Here is a 24,092-nt window from a genome sequence, read left to right as displayed (position 1 = left end):
CTCCGTCCGCGTGTCCTGTGGAACGGAGGCGTGGGGAGGCTGTGAACGCTGTGATCGCTCCCCGCCGGCGCTGCTCCTCCGCGGGGAGAGAGGGAGGGTGAAAGGAGGGAGGGAGGGAGGGATGGATGCATGTGCACGATCACCTCTGCTGCCCGCCTGCCTGCCTCCCTGCTTCCCTGCCTGCTTGTGTGGAGGTGTAGTAGCCATGACAGCCTTTTATTTGCACAACCTGGCAACCCCCTCCACCTTTATGATCGATGGTTTGACGATCCAGGCGCAATGCTGTGAGCGCTTGTCCCGCAGTGAGGAGCCACTAGTGGGCTGCAGCGAATAATCGACTCGGTTTATAATCGGTGGTGGTTTCCTGCTGCTGCTGCTCCGACGCGCCGCAGCCTGCAGGGATGTCTTCCAACGTCTCCACTCGGAAACACTGATGTCCGGGCCAGGGACATTTCAAACGAGTCGTGTGCGTAAAAACTTGGTGCAATGGAGACGCAACCGGGGAGAGACACGGCGGTCACATACTCGGGCAGATGTGAGGACAGAGACGGAGACTACGAGCTGGAACATCTGCCGCCACTGCTTGAGGATGAGGTGAGAAAGTTAGGATTGGATTTCTCTCTGTGATGGTGGAAAGAAATGTGAGAATATTCCTATGATTTGTTTTGAAACTGCGCATGTGATCAATTATTGAAGTTGTCTCCCCCTCCTAAATTCTAGTTTTACCCGGCACAGTCTTGTAAAATAGGTTGTCCTGTCTGAGTTTCCATAAGTAGGCCACTGAGCATGAAGCAGGTAACATTGATGCTGAGTCAAGACTTCATAACAATCTGTGTATACTTCAATATGTTGTTTGTAAAGTCTGTGTGTGTGTCTGTCTGCATTCTACATAGAGCTTTAAGCTTGACCTTTGAAGTACAGTTTGATATACGAGGTCACCCCACTTTTATTTCAGAATAAAAAGTTGCTTACTGTGTCAAATTGGATATTTGATAGAAAATGACTTTTAACAGGATTGCATAAGGATCCGATAAGTTTTTCCTTTGTTTCTCTCTCTTTCATTGTTATTCCCAGACATGTAGAGGGAGACGGGGACATCCAGCACACACGCACGCACACACACACACACACACACACACACACACACACACACACACACACACACACACTCCGCCAGTCTGCTGAGAACCCCACAACTTAGAAGGAAACTTATGTAGGACAGCATATTTAACTTGAGGAGGCACAGAGAGAGACTTCCAGCTTTCCTTTGCACTGTCCTCAAGGGAAACTGCCTATTTATGGGGCCGCTGCTGCTGCTGCTGCTGCTGCTGCTGCTGCTGCTGCTGCTGCTGCTGCTGCTGCTGCTGCTGCTGCTGCTGCTTGAAGTCGCACTTTCCTGCCCTCTAATTGTGCTCTATACCTTTTTAGATCACGTCGATGAGCTTGGTTCACAATCTCAGCAGAATAGGTAAAGAATAGGTTCAGCTAAGTGACGTAACTCCTGCATTTCTTCTCTTCTTGCATCGGATCTCTTGGAATGTGAGGTTTTACTGAACCACATCCACTTTAATGACCTGGGAGAAACTGAATACAGATTTTTTTTTTGTGGTCTTAATAATACAAGCATCCATTCTTTTACACTGAGATGTATTTTTCACACATGGTGTAAATGATATCATGGAATAAGTGCATGACAAATGAATTCCGCAGCACCAGACTGTGATGTTTGACAAATGCAGCTTTGTGACCCCCTCACCCCCCCCCCCCTAACTACCTCACACACACACCCCCACCCCTCAGAGATCAGAGCTGAGGAGAAGCTTTGTGTGAAACCGGACAGAAGATCCTATAATTACCCCGTCTGCTGCATTATGCTGCTTTCCCCCCAAATGGAATCTCTGAGATCACGTGTCATTGCCACTGACAATTTGGTAATAATGGATCACAGATGAAGCTCTGTGTTCCTGTGGGTGTGGAGAGTGACGGCATAGGATTGACGTGTGTGTGTGTGTTATGTCTTGTCATGTCTAAATGAACCAAATGTCCTTGATGGTTGAGTAAAATTCATCAGGTTTTTATTTCTCCGCATCACTTCCACTTATTTTGGTGTAGTGTGTATGATGTCAGGGGATTACGTAACCTTCTTCTTCTCCTACTGTTAGGGTTTTGCCTCATTTTCAGCCTCCAGTTTAATTTTTTCAGCTCATTTTGCATTTCAATATGCATTTAACCACCAAATCATTTTACAGACTTAACATTTATTATAGATTAAATGGTGATTTGTCACACTAGAGTATTACTGTAGAGAAACACTTCTCTCATGGTGCATTTAGAGCTTGCAGGGATGTGAAACAAAACACATAATGAATGTAAAACTCTATAATACAACTTCTACATCAGATTAAACTTGGAAAATGATTGATTTGTTTTGGGGAAATCCATGCTGCTCTTACCAAACTCACTAACAAACAACAAGGAATGACCAAGAAGTTACAAACTGTAATGGAAACTTATGTGAGATCGCTATTTGTTCAAGCCCAGATCCCAAAAAGTTGTAAAATGCAAATACAAAGAGACAGCAGTGATTTGAAAGTAATCTTTAACCTAAATTAAAAGGAAAACGGCACAAAAACAAGATGATTGATGTTTCAACTGATCAACTTTATTGTCGTTTGATGTTTACATCACTTTTTCCGTGGTCATTGTGGAACTTAGACCACAAGTACAAAACAAAAAGTACAAACAGTAAGTTATGGAGTTATTGATACATCCTGTGTGTGTGTGTGTGTGTGTGTGTGTGTGTGTGTGTGTGTGTGTGTGTGTGTGTGTGTGTGTGTGTGTGTGTGTGTGTGTGTGTGTGTGTGTGTGTGTGTGTGTGTGTGTGTGTGTGTGTGTGTGTGTGTGTGTGTGTGTGTGTGTGTGTGTGTGTGTGTGTGTGTGTGTGTGTCCGCAGGAGAACGTCTCCCTGGCTGATATCCTCTCCTTGCGGGACAGCTGTTTGTCAGAGGACGAAGTGTGGGCGGTGTGTGCAGAGTGTGTGTTGGCCCTGCAGAGCATCAGACCCTCCCACCTCTTCCACACGCTTTGTATAACACCCGACACTCTGGCCTTCAATGCCCACGGGAATGTTTGCTTCATGGAACAGCTCAGCGGTGAGTCCATAACGCAGCCACACACACACACTTTAATAATGAGAATGTGGTGCTGTAAAACCATTTGTATATCCTTTGATTTGTATTTACAGCCACTCGCTGGTTTCTGTCCCTTCTGGTCATCAACCCCAGCAACTTTGTAGTTTAATCTGGCGTGCCGCCTGCTTAGAGCCTGTGGAAGTTTGCATTCATCAGGCTGCTGTTTATGTTTATACTCCGTGTCACAATCTTCTCATGGGCGATCAGAGAGACCAAGAGGAAAGTAATTATATCCGGAAAATAGATCAGAGCTGAGCTGCATTAGAGAGTAAACAAGGGTTTGATCCTAAGCGGAGAAAAGTGATTAGGTGTCCATCTGTTAGGATTTGGTGCCTCGATCAGTATCAGTTTCATTTTTGTAGAATTCTTCTGCATCTACCAGGTTGTGCCCGGGTCTGCACAGATCTGCACCGGGAGCATCCGTCTTATTCACAACGTTATAAAACCTCCGCCGCAAAATAGAAAATACATCAAGAACTATTATCTGTCACCTTCTCATTTTCTCTTCTTCTCTCCTTTCCCCTCTTATTTCCTCTCCTATCTCATCTTGTCATCGTCTCTCACACGTGTCCACACACAAACACTGGCGGCCCGCGTACGTGTGCAGAAGCTTACACACACAGAAACACCCTTCCTCTGTTCTCCCGATGCCAAATGTCAGAATCTGATAAGCATTGATTAGATCTACACTGTTGGAGTTGCCAGGGGGGATCGTTGTTGTGGTAACAGCGCCTTTGTTAGTAATCCTATCAGCAGCCAACCTGCAGTCTCTCACGCCCCGAACGTACACATACACACACACACACACCTCACAGCCAGACATGTATCCTCTGAAACCGTGGCATCTCTTCTTTATCTCACACACACATCTCCAGTCAGTAATAGAGACACTGCAGTCACGCTCTGTCAGCTCAAACTGCCTTAAATCCCTTTCAACCTCATTTGTTATCAGGCTTTTATTGGATCGTGTCGTCCTTCAGGCTATGATTCATCGTTGCACGGCCAGAGTAAAACACCACGGTGCCCACTCTGTCCCTCTTGTGTGCATATTCACACGGAACACGGTGAATCTATCACAGCGCTGCCTTTCGCTTACATACTTGTTTCCTATTGCGGGCGTTTAATTGAACGTTCTGAACACACACATGCGCGCGTATCTGCAATCCCCATGTTCCCACACTGACAGGCTGTGTAATAGACTGACCTTGGGGGTTGCATGATTCCCCACAAGCACCACAGAGACTAAGCTGAAGCCTGAATGACTGAGGTAAAGACTCCCTCCTCCTCATTACAGACTCTCGCCAGCTCTTACGACACCATTAGCTAATATTATTTGACTGTGGGTGGTGTGACAGGCTTGGCATCACCGCCGTGCTCGACGACAAAATGGAAAAGGCTTTTATTTTCATACACGTGGGGACGGAACGCAAAGACCAGACTGCAGTCATTCCCTCATATTTAACATCGCAAACTGTCACCAGCTGCTGTGTGCTGGGACGAGTCACGACCGGCCTCTCCCCGGGATGCGTTTGAGTGAGACAGGCCGGGCCTCAAACTACCTGTTGTGCCAGAAAGCTTGTAGGCATCAGATGAGTCACCGAGCGCTCGCCATCGCTACGTAGGCATCTCCCCGTCGCTTTTATTTTCTCATCCCCTGCCAATTTCACGGTGTTACATTTCCTCAGATTATTGAGTTTCTTTCGCTTGTCCTCCTTTTTCCTCGCTTCCGTCTGATCTCTTCTGCTTCTTTTCCTGTCGGAGATAAGACAGAGGAGGAAATGGGAGAGGAGACTCTTTGGCTCCGGCACACCTGAGAGGGGAGATCATGACTTCACTGGATAAACCCAGATGTGCTGTGACCCACTTTTCTCATTCTTTCCCTCTCTCTCTGTTTCTCTCTCTTTCTCCATCTCCCCCTGTTCATCCTTAAATGGAGTGAGTGCGTGTTTATGTTTGTCCCTGTGTAATACTTCCATGTGTGTATCCGTGTGCACCTCGTCGCTTATTTAAAAAAGTGGCCTAGGTGGAGGAATGCGACCGGCCTGGCTTCCGATCTGCAGCTCCCAGTTTATATGTCAGGGATTATCTCTGACAGATTGAATTATGCAAATGAAGGGAAACAGCTATACGAGCTCGCCGGACTGTTTTGGTTTAATATGGAGCAAACGTAAGTCTCTGATTTGCATCTTATTACGGCGGAAGCTTAACAAGTACTGATATGACATGACTCTACATCAAAACGTCTGACAAATGCACAGTTTGTCTCCTTTTGATATTAAAGTAAGCGATCAAGACTCAATTGCTTAATAGAGGGATAATGTGACTCGCTGCTGAATTAACTGCTGGGGTTTTGTGGTGCAGATGATCCAGAAGGCTCCTTCGTGCCTCCAGAGTTTGACAACACGGGCAGCACGTTTGAGGTGAGACACACTGTTGGTCTTGTCTTTTATTGGTCTATTCATGCTAAAAGCTGAAAGTGGCTGTTTACCCAAAATCCATCAGTTTTGCAGAAGAAGAGAAGACACAGATGTATAGAATATGTCAAATGTTACATACTGTAGCTTTAAGAACAGTCATAAAGTGTTACTGAGAAATAGAAATATTCCTTTGGTGATTATGTTCATGCAAATACAAAGAAAAAGCCTAAAACTAATTGAAAACAGCACAAATACCAGATAATTTCTGTTTTAACTGATCAATTAGACCAGACCAGATGAAATGATTGTTTTTAAAGTCAACGCAGAAGCAAAACAAAAGAATTCAACCTTCAGCAAAGTATTTACTCGTCTATTTCTGCGTCCCACACTGGGATCCGCCTTTCACATGTGTTTACACCATAAGTACGGGTATCGTCCTACTTCATCACGATGTGAACTAAAAAAAAAAAACACCTGGTTCAGATCGACTCCTGCCAAAGAGCCGAGCCACAATATCCACCGCCATTGTGGGCAAGCAAAACAAATAATAGAATAGTCTGCAAGGCCAAGTAGAAGCTCTCTTGTTTCATTTTCAACTTTGGTTTCTCTGGGTTAGAGTTGGAATGCAGCTTGAACATGACTGATTCCTGTTTGAGTTGACTTGCTGTTTATAGTCTTTTAGCAGGGATGAACGGTTCTATGCAGTGCCTTTGCAGTTCTTTGTCTCTCTCTCTTTCCCACTGCAGGGCCATGTTTACTCTCTTGGCTCCACCCTTTCTGCTGCACTGAACTTTGTCATTGAGCCAGAGCTGGAGGTAGAGATGGGAGAGGAGGTCCAGAGGCTGCTGGAACAGATGCAGGAGGAGAAACCCGAGGACAGACCTCTCCTACAGGTACAAACATAATACACAACAAAAAAGTCCTGCTCCTGCTGCTGCTGCTGACTGTTCTTGACCCGTAGAACCATTTATAGAAAGCTACAGCCACCATCATATGTCAGGTATGGAATAAATAGCAGTGTCATTGACCATTTGTGCTGGGCGTCGTGTCAGGCAACTGTCCTTACACAAGAATATAAATATACACCCTCAGCGCTACACACTAACTTCCTTTCTAGTCACAAGTAGAACCACTTGAGTCCTTTCAATGCTTACAGTAATTATGGATGAGGCGCTAATTATACACTGCTGTTCTCTTATGACTATTAGATGAGCTAATTGGCGCCGCATATAAAAGTTGTCAGGAGGAAAACAGTTCTGGCAGCGATCGTGCAACATCAAGTGGAAAAGCTGCGCCAGTGCAAAGCAGGCATACACACATTTAAGGCTGAAGGAACCTTTAGACTCTGAGGTATGATGGAAGACGGCAAAGAATAAGGAGTGTCACAATGGAGCGACGTGTGTAAGTGATTATTATACCATATAAAGCTGTTAAATGTGCTTTGTAGCCACACATGAGTTCAGTTGAATCATAAAATGTTCTCTCAAATCAAATTCACATTCAAATCACTTCTTCCAATGAATCCAGTCTGTTGTTTTTCACTTCGACGTCCAATCAATCGAATCAAAAGCTGATTTTCCACCATACGAGTGAGTGTTTTTGATAGAGCGGTGCTGTAGGCAGGATGTTCTGCTGTCGTGCTGGAGTTCCTTGCCTTTAAAGCCAGGCAGCGTGCCAGAGAATGTGTTTGATATTCAAAATGAACAAATATGAAAGATTTTGCATCCAATTGTTCTTCTGCCAAGTGTTTTTTTTCTTCATTGTTGAGGTTTTTGTGCTGAGATATAGAAGATGACATTATGCAAACAGGCTATTTTTGCATTTCATTTGAATTTTGAAGAAGTAAACCTTCTATGTGTTTTGTCAGTGCAGAAAGCTCTAAGTGTGATCCTCCCACAGGACGTCGTCTCTCTGGCTGAAGCGAGACTTTCTCATACCTCCTCTACAGCTGTGTGCCGCAAACTGTCTTCTATCGGACGACGAGTACTGTCAATTGAATCAGTGTCGACCTTTCAAGGTTTGCTCCAAATGTCGTGTGTGTGTCAGTGTTTCTCCCCGCTGTGATCTCTCACGACACTAATCTGCTCTCTTTGTTTTTTCGGCAGATGGTCAGGACGGCTCCTGGGAGGCGAGATGGCAGCATCCCAAACCCAGACGCCTGCTTACTAGACTGAGCTCAGGCGACAATACCAAAGACTTCAGTCAGACTTCCACCACTGCAAACGGCCTGTCGAGGCAGCAGGTAGAGGAGTTTCTGAGTTTTTTAACCTCAGCCCGATTACAACATTGTCTGTAAAGCATCTTAACCATTCCAAGCACAACACTGCCGTCTGGTGCATTCTTGAGGAAACCAGAGAAAAGAGATATTGGTTTTTGATCCTCTGGTCTGTATTCTTGCACATGTAGAAGCAGGTAGTAACTTTAATTTACCAAGATCACACACAAGAAACTCCCCAAACCTTTAAGAGCCAATGAAAGCACAGCGTTGATGTGTGATAATAGAGAAGCTAGTTTGCCTTCCAGTTCCTTCCTACCATCAGGTTGGAGCTCTAACTCTAAACACTGAAGTACCTGTGAGCCCCGGCTGCTGTTACTGTGGCTAAGACACCAGCCAGAGACGGAGTGTGAGTCACAGCTAGAACAAAATCACAGAACCACATGTCTTTTTTGTTGAAACACTGTGAAACACTAACTAACTGTGTGCCAGCGTCAGTGCGGAAAAATGAGTGGCACTTCTAACTACAGAACTCAAATCCCCAGATATGTGCAGGCTGGGATTCCTCTCTGTGGGCAGAGGATATGGACAGCGGTGAGGGAGACTGCGCCCTCATGGAGGAGCTGGACTTCCGCTCTCAGAACAGCTCCCCTGTGAGGAGGAGAGCCCAGCAGAGGTTGAGCAGAGGGAGGGGAGCCCTGAATCGCTCCTGCTCCGTCCCGGACTCCAACAACCCCCCCTCTCTGGCTCCCACCCCACACGGAGACATCAGCGTACCTGTGTCTGACCTCACTGAGATCGGAGCTGACGAACACCTGAGCTGCAAGTCTTCCGTGTGGAACAACAGACATCAAATCCTTGACCGGGGGAAGTCGTGTGAGTCGTACGCATACAACAGCATCGAGGACTGTTTGAACTCATTTATCGAAAACCAAATGTCACAAGAGCTGGAGGACCCGACGGAGCCTTTATGCAGAACAGAAGCAAATGACGACGTGCAGCAGGAGAGCGAATCGACCAACTCCGACCAGGACTCAGCATCTTCCCGTCCTTCATGTTGCGACCTGGATGTGGAGCAGGATTCATCTGGAGAGCAGAGATCATTGAACCACAGCCTCTATACTCTGAATAACCACATGACCAAAAGCATGCTGTGCCTCAATGAAGAGTCTCAGGATGAGGTCAGCCAGTGCCAATATTTGATTACTTATTCTATAGGTTTGTCATTGCATCACAGATTTCTAGATGGTTTTTGCTGTTTACTGCAAGTGATACGGTCAGCCGGTCAGCCATTGCAAAAAAATGAAAACTTCTATTATAGCCATGCTGTGCATTCAAAAAGCATTTTCAAATCACTTTATAGGCTTCACGCTGCCCCGATTCTTCCATTTTAATGCCTAATATCACTCTCAAGCCTTCTATTACAGCAGACCAGGGCATAGGGTTGCTTAATCAAACCAACAACGCTCTGTAATGTGTGTTTCTACTGCCACCGTTGCACAGATCGTGTTTTATGAGCCTGAGTTTTAAGTGAATAAACGCAGCGTTTTGAGAGTAAAGCGTCAGACCTGTCTCAGTTGGAGAATAATGGGGAGATCACAAGCCAAAATAATTTGCAGAAGTGGATTAATGAACACTTCCACAAGACTAATCATTACTGAAGGTTGGAGCATTCAAAAGTAAATTTAGAATATGACAAGGTAGCAATTACTTCTATTTGTGCTGAGACGGGAGATAATTGTTGAGTACTGTCGTGAAAGCTCTGGGTTTGTTATTTACTTTCTTATCCAGTGGATCTCTTTAAGGGAGCTGCTCTCTCGCTGTGGACAGAGACTGACAGTGAATGAACTCTGGGCTCTGTGTTACACCTGCCTCTCCACGCTGCAGACCTACATCGACTTTCCAAGTGAGTTCCGTGAGTTCTAAATGGTTTATGAATACGCCTTTTGTTATGTTTTGTTAGTAAAGCTGCTTTCTCTCCTTTTCTTCAGCCTATTTAAGCCTGGACACAGTGCATGTGGGCTGTGAGGGAGAGTTGCTTTTCCTAAAACCTAAGACGATAGGTGAGAGGATTGCTTTGTGTGCGCGTCTTGAGCTCTCCTGACAGTGCTGACGGAGCTTTTGACTGCTTATCAAATGCGTGTTAGGCAGAAATTGTTTCGTTTTGTGCAGTAATTTAATTTCCGTGTTCATTGTAGGGTCCTATGATGCATTCTATCTGGCTCCTGAATACCAAGAGCACGGGATTGTGACTGACAAGGTCTGTCTGAATCGCCAGCGTATTTAAATGAAATTCCAGGAATTGTGTTATTTTTGCAGACATATTCTTTTTATAATCTTATCCACTTGTTTTCTGCCTTGGCTCAGGTTTGCGTGTATGGAGTCGCTGCGATTCTGTGGGCCACAGCCAAATTCAATTTGTCAGCTAATCAGAAGCTGGCGATGCCTCGTAAACTGAAGAGACTGCTCCTCGAAATGGCCAAGAGGACGCCGATTGAGAGGCCGTCCATCGCCATGGCGAAGAAAGTAATCTTTGTCCTGTGGCTTTTTTTGTCTTAGAAACATTTACACAGCAAGACTTTCTGCCTCCCTGCAGCTCTGTGTACGTTTAGAAATGACCGCATTGAAGGATGACTCTATCCGATACGTTTGCTTTCCTTATTTAATGATTTTGTGACAGAATCTTAACTAAATGGTACCAGCCTCAGCAGAATCTGACAGCTTTAACAGGAGCCTCCTCCCTCTCTGTTATTCCTGGATACCAGAAGGGGGCTGCAGCTATTTATAAGGAGAAGCTGAAGGGGAGTGATATTGATTGGGGGGTGGGAGGGGGTTATTTTATAGCTCTTATAAATAAGCGCTGTTACTCAACAAAATCAATCTCCAATTACTGCTGTTACATTTTACAGGCCTCTCAAACGTACATTGCATTAGCGGCGAGAGATTTCCACAAATTTAGTCCGTTTTTGTACGACTTCTCTGATGAATTACGATGAATTCTTGCCGACTAGAGGAGTTGAGCTGAGATGCCATTTATATTAAACATGGAAATTCACCCGTGCTGTGTTCAGGACAATGCTGATACTGCAATTAAAGCTGCATTTTGTAACACAAACATTTCTGAGTGTGTGTGTGTGTATTGATAATCATATCCTACAGTAAACCACCAGTAGCATCGACAATCAATTCAAAAAGCTACCAGAGTTTAAAAGCATCAGCAGAAATTGACACAAATGTAGGATGAATTCTGGGCTTGTTGCTCTGGATTGCACAAGAAGTAGATAATCTTATTTTAGTTTATTTATTTGTATGTTATTGCCTTATTTCATTTTGGTTTTGTTACGCTTGTCTGGTCCTTGAAAGCACTTTCAATTGCATTTACTTGCTTAAAAGGTTCTCTTCAGATAATGTTAAGTAATAGCTCTTTGTTCATTTGTCAACAAAGGATTACACACTTTCCAGTTGTATGCTGTTAGTTTTTCATATAAAAGGATTCTTTTTTTTTTTTTTAAATCAACCCCCTCAATTATACCAGGGCAGAATTAATTCAGAAATGATTAATGTCCGTAGGAGATTGTGTGTGAAGTGTTCTGTAGTGTTAACAAGTGTTTTCCTGTGTATCTGTTTTAGAGCTGTCGTGACTACTTATCACATCAAGGGACTGATGTGGAGACTGTCTGGAACAAGCTGATCAACAGAGTCCACCAGGTGAACTTTGACTTATATACATGTTTGTATCCTAAGTCTTTTAAATTGTAAATGCAAGTGTATTGCAAGTGCAAATTGTTTTTATACACTTTTAGCCAGTTTCAGGATGGACAGATTTTGAGAGGACAGCTGACTCTCCACAAAGCTCCTTTGAGGACTCTGCACAGATCAGCAGTGGTAGGACTGATTCACTTGTTGTTGATCCTCATGCAGCATCACCGACCTTTGAATATTCAGTTTATTATACACAAAATGTACCAGATATTAGGAATTCCTTAATAGGGAAAATCTCAAGTGGCTCCTGGATTTCACCTGGAATCGCCCGGTCAGTTCTTGCTAATATTTTGTACATTTTCTGTAATTTACCAATGTAGATTGCATGAGACAATATCACCGATATTGTAACTGGCACTCTTGTAACTGTGTGTAGGCTTTGTGCCGATGGCAACTGAGAGCCGACTAGCTCCTGTGCCTGGCCCTGTTCCCCACAGCTATCCGGTCAAACACAGAGCCCGGCTCCCAGAGGCCTTCACCTCCACTGCCACACACTTCACCCCCATCGTCCTGACCAATGAAGCAGACTCGGAGGAGGAGAGCCAAACCCCTGGAGCTGCGACTGAAGGGTAGGACACATTTTGACGCATTTTGTCAATTTTAGCTTATTTTCTAGGGTTCCATCACCAAATGGACAGAAACTCCAGTGGGTTGCTAATGTTGCTCTTTCTCTGCTGAATATTAAAGTTGGCAAATGTATGCAAACACTTTATGAGGACATGTGAACTGGTTTTGCTGTTTTAATGCATTCATCTTTACAAAACAACATCAAGAAGGAGGACAGATGCTGTGAAACTACAAGCAAAATTGTCAACAAATGATTGAGTGTCGAGAGTGTGTTTTATTTTGCAGGAGTTTGGATGGATTCACTGAAAGCAGCATCCATGAACACACTGAGGAAAAGGGTCCTCATTTCACCGCACACTCTGTGGACCCGTATCCACACACAGCAACCAGTCAGCACACAGAGACGCTGGGCTACTCTGCTAATCCAGGAGACGTGACCACTTCAACTTTCACAGCTTCTAGTGTCAACACCCTGGCTGACTCCCCTACTGGCCTGGACTTTGGGTGTCAGCAGGTTGGAGTCTCTCTCCCTCAGCAGTTAGCCAGTCGTTGTAGTGGTTGTGCCGTTTTCAACAATTACCTCTTACATCAGGAGTCTTTGACAGGACGTCTTACATTAGTGCCTGTGCAGGTGAGAGCTCCAGAGTCTATCCTTGGCTTAGATGTGAACCTATCTCTGGTCCCAAAGACTTTTCTGGGACAAACCACAGTTCGGGAGGGCACTGAAGATCCAATTATGAGCTGTTTACCTGTTTCTGTGCGGTCTGAAGACCCACCACCATCTTATTTCAATGGTAGCTCCATCCATTCTGACGACCCCCAGGAGCACATTGACCCGTCAGCCTACAGTGGACTAACAAAGCCCAGATCACAAGATGAGAGTCGGTCTCCTTCAGGGTCCAACTCCCCCAGAGTCGGCCCTGCTCTTCAAGAGGTGATTGACCTGCTCAAGGGAGAGTTTGCATTTGCTGGGTATTTGGAGAACGGACACGAGGACATTGCAATGGGTATGTACCTTAGGACAACTGTAAGAAAAACATTTGCTAGATTTGCTGGCTGTTCACTCAGTCAACAGTAGATTCAGTGTTGTACTGCTTAGACAACAAGAATGCATTGTGAGCAAACATGTAAAGTAACTGCATAGCCTCGACTGCATAACCTTATGAAAGAATTCCCAGAATGATGCTGCAGGCAAATCTATTCACCACATTTTGTAGAAGTCTGTAAAGCTTACGACCTTAACAGCTGAGGGAGTGAATGCAGTAGATAAGCATTGAATAGCCGGTTGATGGTTTATCTCAGTATAGCATTATTCTTTGCCTTACATGGTGCATTTCCTTATGAAACCTGTTTGCCTTTGGAATGTGCAGATTTAGCTGTGAGTCAGTCTCCAGGCAGAGGAAAACTGAACTTTATTTCCAGTCAAAACTCACTTTGAAGTTTCCCCATCTACCATTTATATCATGTGTCAGTGGGCTGCAGAAGTAAACTAGGTTGCAGCTATGCAGAGAACACTAGATGCCAAAACAGTGATTAATGTTGAAGACCAGCACCTTGTCCCCTGACTGGTTTAGATGTATGCATTCTGAAAATCGACTTCCTTCTCTTTCCTGAGGGGAGTACATCTTCTGTTTGAAGGACCTAGAGTACCACACATTTGCCAGCATTGTGAAGGAGAGATTCGGGGATCTGTACTGGGAAGATGACTTGCTGGCTGTGTTGCACTGCCTGGTTAACTACAGCCCAGCCACACTGTGAGTAGTAGTAGTAGTTTACATTTTCTTTCAATAATGCAAAGATATTTCAGTTGAAAATAAACAAATAAGAAAGATTTACAGCTAATGGCACAACTTTTAAACTGAGATGTCAATTTCTATGGCAGTATCACAAAAACACTCAAACTAGCACTTTGCAGTCCCAATACATTATCTTCAAAACATTACATAATAGTCTTTGTGTTTTCACACATCAAAACAAACCAACAGCCTTAGTCCAATAGTGTCATATTTCACTCACTGGTGCTTTGTCCAAGTTTTGTCTGATTCATATAAATAGCCTGCATTCACACAATCCTTCAAAACTAACACGTTCACCCAAACTTGAAAAAGCACATCTAGTTCAAGCAAGTACAGTTTTTATTCACTTTGTGTGATTGTTTGTATTTGTATTCAGAGTCGTAATCTTCATCATGAGGATTCTGAGCAACATTAACATATCATGGTTGACCTAAAGCGACCAGCCCTCCTCCAAACACTTCTGCATATGCATGTGTACGCACAAACGCATTCAGATTATCATTCATACAATATGCACTTCAGCCATAAACTTCCGCCCTGCTGTAAGAATGGTCCCTATGGCAACAGCTTGCAGCATGCTGTGTGAGTGTTGAGGAGAATGTAGAGCCTCTCCTGCATTGTTACTGATGTGCTGACAATCAGCCTCGGGGGCCCTGAAGTGTTTGAATGAATACACGCTCCTCTCTTCATTAGTATGGAAGCTACAAATAAGTAAATGGACACTTGGACAGTGTGTGGAGGGACTCTTTAGTCTGCTGAGGTGGGGAGAGATCACAGCTTTGGAGATAGACACTTATTCACACTCTTGCAGTGGCATTGGTTACAGGACTCAGGTGTGGATGGGTCACTTCTCCGCTATTCCAGTCTCTGGGAAGGAACGGGAAGTTGGACTGAGCCCAGTGTGAGCATGAATGAATTTTACGGATTGACCGATGTATTTTACAAGTGCGTTTGAGCTGCAAGATGTAAGCGGCAAGCAGCGTAACGTTTGAAACGAGTCTTTGATGGCTTGCCTGTTTGGTCCTTTAATGAGCGTTGCTATGGGTGATTGCTTTCTGTCGTGTTTTCACATTAAATCAGTAGATCTCCACTTCTGTGAAAGCTGTAGGCTGGATGTTTGTATCTTGCTCTAATGTAAATGTGCTTTTTGATGTGACGTGGCGTGTGCGGTCCATACAGTGTGTGTGTGTGTGTGTGTGTGTGTTTTCTCCTCACGGTCTTTGTAGTGAGCTTAAACCTATGAGTGGTAATATTCCTCTCATACGTGATAATGGTCACTGGCTTTGAACATGGCGCATGTGTCTTGTCTCTTTCTGAATGCACCCCATGCAGCGGCTCTAATGAGCAGCCTCCATCAAAGGGTCTTGAAAGGGCAGCCACTACTAAAGCTGTGCTGGCCAGCGTCTGCAGGGGGAAGAGTGAAGGTAGCCTCCATGGCTGTCTGGACTTGAATGGAAACATTCACATTACGGGTCCTGATGCTGGAGGTGCATGGAAGAGAACAAAGAGCGAGTCCTGTCATGAGAAAGACAACTCTGTGTGTGATTTTGACTTAAGATTGGAACAGAATGGACACCGTGCCTGTGAAGGTAAGAGAGCAATAGCAGATCAATACTCATATTATGTTATGTAAGTTAAACATGTTGAAATTTGAACTATTGATTCATGTATCTGTGACAATCATGCATATACACACATATATACACATGTGTTAGTGCTGCTGTGACGTGTTAGACACGTGTTTGGACTTACAAACAGGCTCTTAACACACACTTGTGATAAAAAGAGATCAATAGAGGAATATGTGTTGCCCTCAAGTCAATATGTTTAACATAGGATGCATTGTCCAGCCATTACAGGGTTACTAACCACAACCACTATGTCTCCTATAGTCTCTCCCCCACCCCCTTAAAATCCTGATTGCTGTGGTGTCCATGTGATTCAGTATCTGTCTCGCTCTCTGCTCGCGACTCTTCCTTGTTTACTGGTCAAGGCTTGAGCGCAGACAGGGAAGGTTTGGACGCAGAGGTCATGGAGGGAGAAGAGCATTCAGCAGGTGGCAGCGATGAAAGCCCCTCTGAAGCTGACTTTCAGTGGGTGGGAGAGGACCAGAGGCCAGAGCCAGCCCATGAGGAACAGATGAGCCCTGACTGCTCGGAGGACATGGAGGACAGCGACTCTCTGGTGTCAGAGCGACTCATCTCGCCTGGATCCAGGGCGGAGGGACATGACTTTAACTTTAGTCCTGCCTGGGCTTTGGCCTTCTTTGGAGAAGGTTATTTCAGCGCAGAGGTTGTCCAGTATGCTGTAAATCTGGGACAGCACAGAGGATCACCGTGTCTGGAGGTGAAAACACAGGTGGGTAAACTTTAAACCTATGACGCTCGCTCAGTGACTCATATCTGACCTTAATCTCTATGTGCTGGAACAAAGCTTTTGTCAGGCTGTTACCTGCACAAAATGATGGATTTCCACCAGTTTCAATTACATTTCTCACACATTTCAGAGTAATGTGCATGTTCTTCTTAAATCTGACATCTGGTATCATTCTGTTCTGTTCTGTTCTGTATACAGTCTACAGTCTACAGGATATTCATTTCATCATTATGTCAACACAGCAGGCCCCATACAGTATTAGTGAACATGATCTGTGTACACACATACACATAATCTGCTATGCTATGGTATATTTTCCGGATATTTTCCAGCCAGACTTCTTGACAGCGAGGTTGAACTACATTCAGGGCTCCTCTGAGTAAAGTTTCATGACTAAGCGCAGGATTTATATTCATATTTGTGTTGTGAAGTGGGGCATGGTCAGGCTTTGGGGTAAATATGTGAGAGACTGCAAGATAATTGGCATATTATTCTCTCTGAGCTGGATCTGAATATTAATATGTTGAACTTGGCCCTTGGCAGACGAAGTTATTATCATTTGCAAAGGAATATTAATGAATTCTTTGTGTTTGCATGCTTTATTGGCTCTAGTGTAGGTTTCTTTGAACTCCTATAGAAAGCTTGTACAGCTTGAACAGCTTTAAAAGCTTAAGGGCTTCTCGTACGGCGTAAAAACATCAATTGCATGCATTTTCCATGGCAAAGAGAACTTAAACAGTCCCTCCTTTTACTAGCAACCCCCAAAGGCTCCACTCATGTTGGTATTGATTTACTGTGATTTTCTATGAATAGGAACTGCAACAGCAGCTGATGATGGAGACAAGGAATCTAAAGAAAACCAGGACTTTCTTCCAGAAGCTGATTCAACAAGAGAGAAAAAACAAAGGTTAGTTTCATCATAGTGATGCCGGCGTTAACTGAACTTCAGTTTCCAAAAGAACTTATTCATCAAACACAATCTATCCCAAAGGTTCTGAGAACAAGCAGATGCTGTCCAAGCTGAAGTCCCAGCTTGAAGAACTCCGATCTAAAGTGGAATTCCTGGATTGTGTGAGGAAGTACCTCGAGGTATTGACGTCAGCTACTATAACTCCCTAACCTACAGCTGCTCGTGCTTCTTATGTACTTCAACATGATTGGTTATGTTTGTGCAGATATTGAGTGTGGACCAGTGGGGTTTAGAGGTTTCGTTACTGCCCTCTTTGGCTCTCTGTGGACCCGACGCTTTGGACCTGCAGTCATCTGAAGACCCTGCTCTGCTGAGTTTTGGGACCAGCAATGGGAGGAGCAGTCTGCAAGCTGGCTCTCTACGTGGCCTCATGGCATACCTCTATGTCAGGTATTATTGATGAGGATGCACATTTGAAATGTGTTTACCGTTATATGGCTTGTTTTCTTTTCTAGACATGAGGTCATATGAATAATGTTCTTCTCTGTTATCTTATTTACTGCCCCTACTGTGTGTGATGTGTCCAACAAATGTATTTCACACAGTCTTCAGCCGAATACAACAAATAAGATAATGAAGCTGATCCATAATGTCTGATCTTTAATATATCTTGATAAGTAGTATAGTAGTCTTATAAGTTGTATTATTCAAATGTCACACTTCTTTCGTTGCCACACTGTTCTAAAATGTAGGTGCCCTCTCAGAACTACAGAGGGCAGCAGTGAGTGGAAAATGTAATCTGGTGGTCGCTCCAAGAAATTGAACAATTATTATATCATTTATAGCCAGCTGAATTATTTTGTGTATACGCTTGATGAATTTTCTAGAAGATAAATATGTCTGATCTGACTCTGTCTCAGTCTCTCGCTCAGCAGCAATGTGTGATATCCCAATATCTCATATTTATGCCCAGCTGAGCTACAGAACCAATTTAGAACAAGTCACATGGCTGCATTTGAATCACCATTTATCTGAACACAAGCCTCACAAGAAGGAGGCTGTGATTTAATGTTTAATGTTGCTGTTGATTGCTTTGCCTTACAGGAATGCTGCATTGGAAGGCTACATCCAGCAGTTCCTCTATACCTTTCGTTATGTCTGCACTCCACAGCAGTTACTTCACTTCATAATGGAACAGTTCAGCAGTGCTGCAAGGTATCAATAGCTTATTAGTGTAGGAAGACACATTAATGCCAACAACATGAAACAATGTCCACTATATCTGAATGTCACTCCTACCTTATAGTGACGGTCCAGATATGTCAGAAAACAAAGTGAAGATCTTTCATCGCAGTCTGGATCTACTCCAGGCCTGGATAAAGAGCTGTCGACTCCTGGACTTCACACCAAAGTCCAGCCTGGTTGCTACGTTAGAAAACTTCCTCAACACTGAGGTAACTAAACACACACAGGTTCATTCAAGGTTTGTTTTATTTATATTTGTTTAATTATGGTAGTGTTATGATATAATGCTAGTATGAGGTCTGTAGTTCCATTCTCTTTGCATTTCTCCAGGTAGTCCCAGTGGACAGTCGAGGTGAGACCCTTCTTGCAGCCCTGGAGAGTTCTCCGAAGACGAGTTGGAGCCTAGCAGGAGAAAACCAAGTCGGGCTTGATGAAGGCAATGAGGATCTTGGGAGAAAGGTCAGTATGATAAAGACCAATCAATAGCTTCAAGATTCATCAGATTTGCATTCATCAGGCAAACTTAATATCCATTTCAGTGGCGGATCTCAAGAGTGGTGGAGCCTTCTGCGTCGCTGCCTAAAGAGAAGGCCTATTGCATAGCTGCAGCCCTGCCTATGCCTTGCTACAGCTCCCTGGTGGATTATGGCTCCACCGTCTGTTTGCGTAGCGAGGAGCGACTCCCCTTCAGCTGGGACGAATGCAGTGCACAGCACATCGCCCAGCAGCTCACTCTCCTGCAGCAGGTACACATATCACATGTCATCACACACAGAATGCACTGTCGCTGACTTGTACTTATGTTGCTGTTATATCTGTTTGACACCAGAGGGCGACATAAATCCATAAATGAGTCAGACTTGTAGGATCGACATATACGTGCAGCTTGCGTTTCATATTTTCCGTTTTCTGACGATACAGGACATTTTTCAAGGATGTCATCCAGTTCACTTCCTCAACTCTAGAATACAAGGAATCAAAGACAAGGCCTGGAGTCCCAACAAGTGAGTCAACTGCACTCATATTCTTGCTTTAGATTGATATTATATAGTTTACTCATTTTGTTTATATGTAACATCTAATATTCTGTGAATACACTACTAGTCCTTGAAATAATATAATTCTCAGCACCAAACCACATCTTAACATGAAAACCTGTTCCCCAAAATAAATGAGGAAAAAATGGAACATCAATAAAGCGACATCACTCAGGATATGAGTGAAAAAATAAGGTAGACAGATATCTTGAACGTAAAGTGATGTCAGAGACGTCCAGTACAATTAAACACATCAGTTGAAATATAACCAAAACCAGTTCAGCGTTCACAAGAAAGGAAATGGCAACGAGGACCACTAGCGGCCAAAATGTGTTACTACACGGAGGGCTCTCTTATAAAGACGTTTGCTGGCAAAACAAAGCTGAACAAATGATCCTTTTCTATTCATATTATGGATTTACAAGCATAAGTGTTTCAGCTCTAGATTTCTAAACACCAATTTTCAACCACTAGGAATGTGTCCCCGCAACTCCCACCAGCAGAGGGCAGCAGACTGCCTGTAAGTGAGGGGATTCCCTCAGACAGCGACCTTCAGCAGCTGCTTTCATATGATGACAGCGTCACTAACTGGATCTGTGCTGAAGCAGTCATCTGTGACTCTGTGAAGGTGAGAGGAGGCAAAATACATGAAAGCAACACAGTCTGCTGAAAACACAGCCACTGTTACCGTGACAGCCTGTGCTTTGATTTCTCTACCTGCATTGTTCCTCCAGTTATGACAGACTTGTCCCATGTGAGCTCTGGCATTTGGGGTGAAGGGTTAATAGAAAATTTGTGTAAAAAGGACATGTGAGATTGCTTTTTATGACAGGAGTTCAGAGTCATTATTATTGCATTTTGTTGAGCTTTTCTTCCTTCTCTGATGTTTCAGGCCCAAGCTTCTTTGCTCACCAAGTATCTGTGGATTGGAAAATACTGCTACGAATCCCGAAACTTTGCCACGGCCATGCAGGTCCTGGATGGCCTGGAGAACGTGATTGTCAGGCAATTACCAGTAAGGCCGCATCTAATACACGACATTCACCAAATCTGAATTTCTGTAATAAGTAGGAAAGCCAGATGCCCTCCGGTTAAACGTTTCCTTTCAGCTGTGATGGAACATAGATGGTATTTAATTAGTTTAACAAATTAGAAGCACATTGGAATTACAGCGTTCAAATAGGAACGTGGAAAGTACAAGCGCACAGGCTCCTATGAGGAAGAGTAATTAAAAACCCACAATTAAAAGACCCCAGCGTAAATCAACATATTTACATATTTTCATCTGAAGGCAGTACTGTGCTGAAAACAGGTATAATTAATCTTCATTTTGCAATTACTGAACAAAACTTCCTCCAATCTTGCCAACAGGCGTGGAAACATCTGGCTTCCAAGTTGTGTGAGATACTGGAGGAGCTACGAGCGGTGCAGGTGTGTGAGTAGGTGTGTTTGCACAGGCGTGTGTGTGTTACTATTGTGAGACTGTGGCTGCAGGGCCTCAAGCAACTGATGTAACTGATGTGCAGCAGCTGGCCACAGTTTCTGAATAGACCACAGAAGAATGTTATTTGTTAAACAACAACAACAACAACGCGGAGCAGTTTAAGAATGAATGTGAGTCCTGTTTTGGGTCAATCCGCCTTTTTTTCTCAGGTGTTTCTGAAGAGTGATGACCTGTGTCTGATGGATAAGAGGAGGCGACCCACCCTGCCGTCGGCACACATCCTGGCCATGCACATCCAGCAGCTGGAGATCGGAGCCTTCACGCTCACCACTGGGGCTTACAAATGGACCAAGCTCAGGTGAGGGGATAGGGGAGTTGTGTTGTTGTCATCGGCACCGGGCACACAGGGGGGCGGGAATTCTGGGACGTCAGAATATATCACTGTGATGTTTGTAGGAGAGAAGTAGAAACTAGGACACAAACACACAATACAAAGATCTTGTTGCTTTGATCTCAGTCTTGTATTGATCACACAAATGTTTTTTGATGTAAACACACTTACCATGCTTTATAATTGATACTTTTGGAGAAATGCTGTTGCCAGTGCTGTATAGAATTGTATGGAATTGATCCAAGGTTGTTTCCGTTGGGGTATTGATGCTATCACAGATTTAAATCATGTAAGAGATTATTTCACCATGAAAGTGTGAGGAAGTGCAACAATGCCAATCACACTCAAACCACTCCCTCTAACATCCATGCACTGTTGTCTGATTTCATTAGCGGTGGTTAATTAGATCCTAAGAAAATATGGACAATCATTGAAGGAAATGAACTTCCTCACAACATCCCGAGTATCTAGCTAAGTAAGCTAAGCAAAGTCGGCCAACTTGCCATGGGGACTCATTTTCCTGCGTCCTTCTCCTTCACTCCAATATGGCCGAGCAGCTGCTGAGGTCATCACAAGCGGCGGTTGGACGGTAATGGCACAGCTGTTAGATTTGGGTTGTGGTAGGGGTGCCAGTGTTGCACCAGATGGCACCCATGGGATGGGGTTTGATTGGAAAAGAAGTTTTGGGCCAGATGCTGATAGATGACTGGGTGTCGCCAGATGTTGAGGTCAGGAGAACTAGCAGGGAAAGGCAGACACAGCTGGTTACTCCAGACCCTGGGTTGTCTCCTGCACTCTCTAATTCAGGTCAGATACAAACCTGACGATGCCACTGAGAGGGAAATCAGCTTTAATATGCATCTATCAGTGGTAGAAGAATGTTCCTCGCTGTATTTGTTGTCTCAATGCCTGTGTCTGTCCTCTCGCCCATCCACTCTTTGGCTGAAGGAGCATAGCAAAGGTAGCGAGTCAGGTACACGCTTTCCAGGAGGCTGTGTACACCTACCGCCCAGACCAGGAGCTGCAGACCTACCTGAGGCTCCGCATTGCCCAGTTCGGCACCTCTGACATCCACCTTTTGGCTGCTGGCAACGACGCCAACTTCCAGCCGTCCACCGAGCGACAGACACGGAGGATCCAAGACACGTTGAGGAGGGTGAAGGCCACGCTCCAGTGAGTCCTGACCTCCCTGGTCACACCTTGTCGTCTGGATCAAGGGGTGGAGACCCCACGGTTCCAACCCCAAACTGAGGCTGAGACCTGCAGACGCCCCAGATGTGCTCTTAGCTGAGGCTGTTACTTTGTTGATGAGGATGACATCACCCTGAATTATCCATGTTATCATATGGAGTTCAGTTTCATTTCCCCACTTTTAATACGAGCATATTTCTTTTACAAGGACAGTGATGGATTATGTTTATAGTTTGCAATGATTAATTATATTATATTCAATTATTTGTCAAACTGACCTTGTAATTTAGCTGTTAAGGTCTTCATATAAGCCTGCATGGAATGGCAATGGTGGCATTTCAGACACCACATCATATATGGTGTAGCTCTTATGATGGAATATGACCTAGAGACAATTGTTTTATAAAAGGTATCATTTACTGCACACTTAGTTGTTTTTTTCTGCTTCATCTACAAGAGGTAGCAACTATACAATATGTTTACACATTAGGTGTTTATAGAATTATAGGTTAATGGATATATTGGTAATTAGTTTTCCATTCACTCAGTTGAAACATCACAATGTTTGTATCTAGGGCAAATGCCTGACCAAGCTTATCGTCATGACAGCTTGCTATAGTTCAGAGAAAGGGATACATTATGAGATCAGTGTGCCAAAGGTTATTTGGTGAAAAGTCACAAGCTATTTTTCTATTTCCCTGCCCTCTGTTTCCTCCACCGCCTGAAACGGGAATGGAATTTGATGTGCTATGAAGATGTGCTTAACCAAATACGTGAAATAAATGATATTTTGTAAGCCCTCTCCCGCCTCGGCATGGGTTTGTTATCCTCAGACTGCATGATAGAGCAGCTGTACAGCAGGTTAGGCTCCTCTTGGGGCCTGTAGAACCTGTGGAACCTGTGGAGGTGGGGCTGAAGTCTCCTTCCTCTTCTCTTATGGGAGTTTAAACATGTATGCCATGCTGTTCAGCAATGACCTCACTGTACTTTGTGGTATTTTCCTTCTCTAGTGTCACATGAGGACTTCCTATGCCATGTTTGACCCAGAATGGCTGCATATTTTACACCAGTGTGCGAAACCTTATAGGGCTGATTTCCTATACATCTCCCATGTTTTTTTTAAATGTGTCAAGTACATGCAGTTAATGCCACACGGGTATAAATTATATATTGGACGTTTTGCTGTGATGTCGTTAGGCTGCAATAAATTGAAATACATTAAACTCCCTCCATGATCTTCTCTCAGAGACATGCTGAGGAAATGAGGCGCAGTGTGAATGAGACTTCCAGGGTTTGCTTTGTTTTGTTATCTAACGGGATCAGGGCGCATCTTCAAAGCTTCCGAGATAAAGGGACCCCCCACAACCCCTCCCACCCCAAAACGACCAAGGGACTCCAGCCACCACAGGGACAGATCGCTAGTCTCGGCGTCTTATCTGCATTGTCATAGAACTAAACGATCAGCTGCACTTGCATTGTTCTTTATTGGCTGCATGGGGACAGACTGAGGCTGCAAACCAGACAAGGTCGTCTCATAGCATAATAATAAA

General features: G+C 44.2%; 1 protein-coding gene across 1 annotated transcript; it reads left to right on the top strand.

Annotated features, from left to right (window-relative positions):
- Positions 1–469: 469 nt before the first annotated feature.
- Positions 470–23,335, top strand: kndc1 (kinase non-catalytic C-lobe domain containing 1). Its single transcript, XM_076169314.1, has 31 exons — positions 470–594; positions 2,954–3,152; positions 5,553–5,611; positions 6,355–6,501; positions 7,508–7,625; positions 7,714–7,850; positions 8,369–9,004; positions 9,615–9,729; positions 9,815–9,886; positions 10,022–10,083; positions 10,191–10,349; positions 11,454–11,531; positions 11,627–11,708; positions 11,962–12,154; positions 12,438–13,159; positions 13,768–13,906; positions 15,281–15,537; positions 15,942–16,306; positions 17,138–17,231; positions 17,316–17,413; positions 17,500–17,684; positions 18,339–18,449; positions 18,541–18,688; positions 18,810–18,938; positions 19,019–19,225; positions 19,401–19,483; positions 19,991–20,144; positions 20,409–20,531; positions 20,888–20,947; positions 21,170–21,318; positions 22,300–23,335. Exons 1-31 carry the CDS (start codon positions 487–489, stop codon positions 22,526–22,528), a joined length of 5,418 nt encoding a protein of 1,805 aa, XP_076025429.1. The 5' UTR covers positions 470–486; the 3' UTR covers positions 22,529–23,335.
- Positions 23,336–24,092: the final 757 nt, after the last annotated feature.

This window comes from Genypterus blacodes, unplaced genomic scaffold (genome assembly GCF_046128005.1).
Source record: "Genypterus blacodes isolate CSIRO-AG114 ecotype Tasmania unplaced genomic scaffold, CSIRO-AGI_Gbla_v1 ptg000195l_1, whole genome shotgun sequence".
In the NCBI taxonomy this organism is placed as follows: domain Eukaryota; kingdom Metazoa; phylum Chordata; class Actinopteri; order Ophidiiformes; family Ophidiidae; genus Genypterus; species Genypterus blacodes.
Note: the sequence above shows the minus strand (reverse complement) of the source record. Positions and strands in the feature narration are given on the sequence as shown.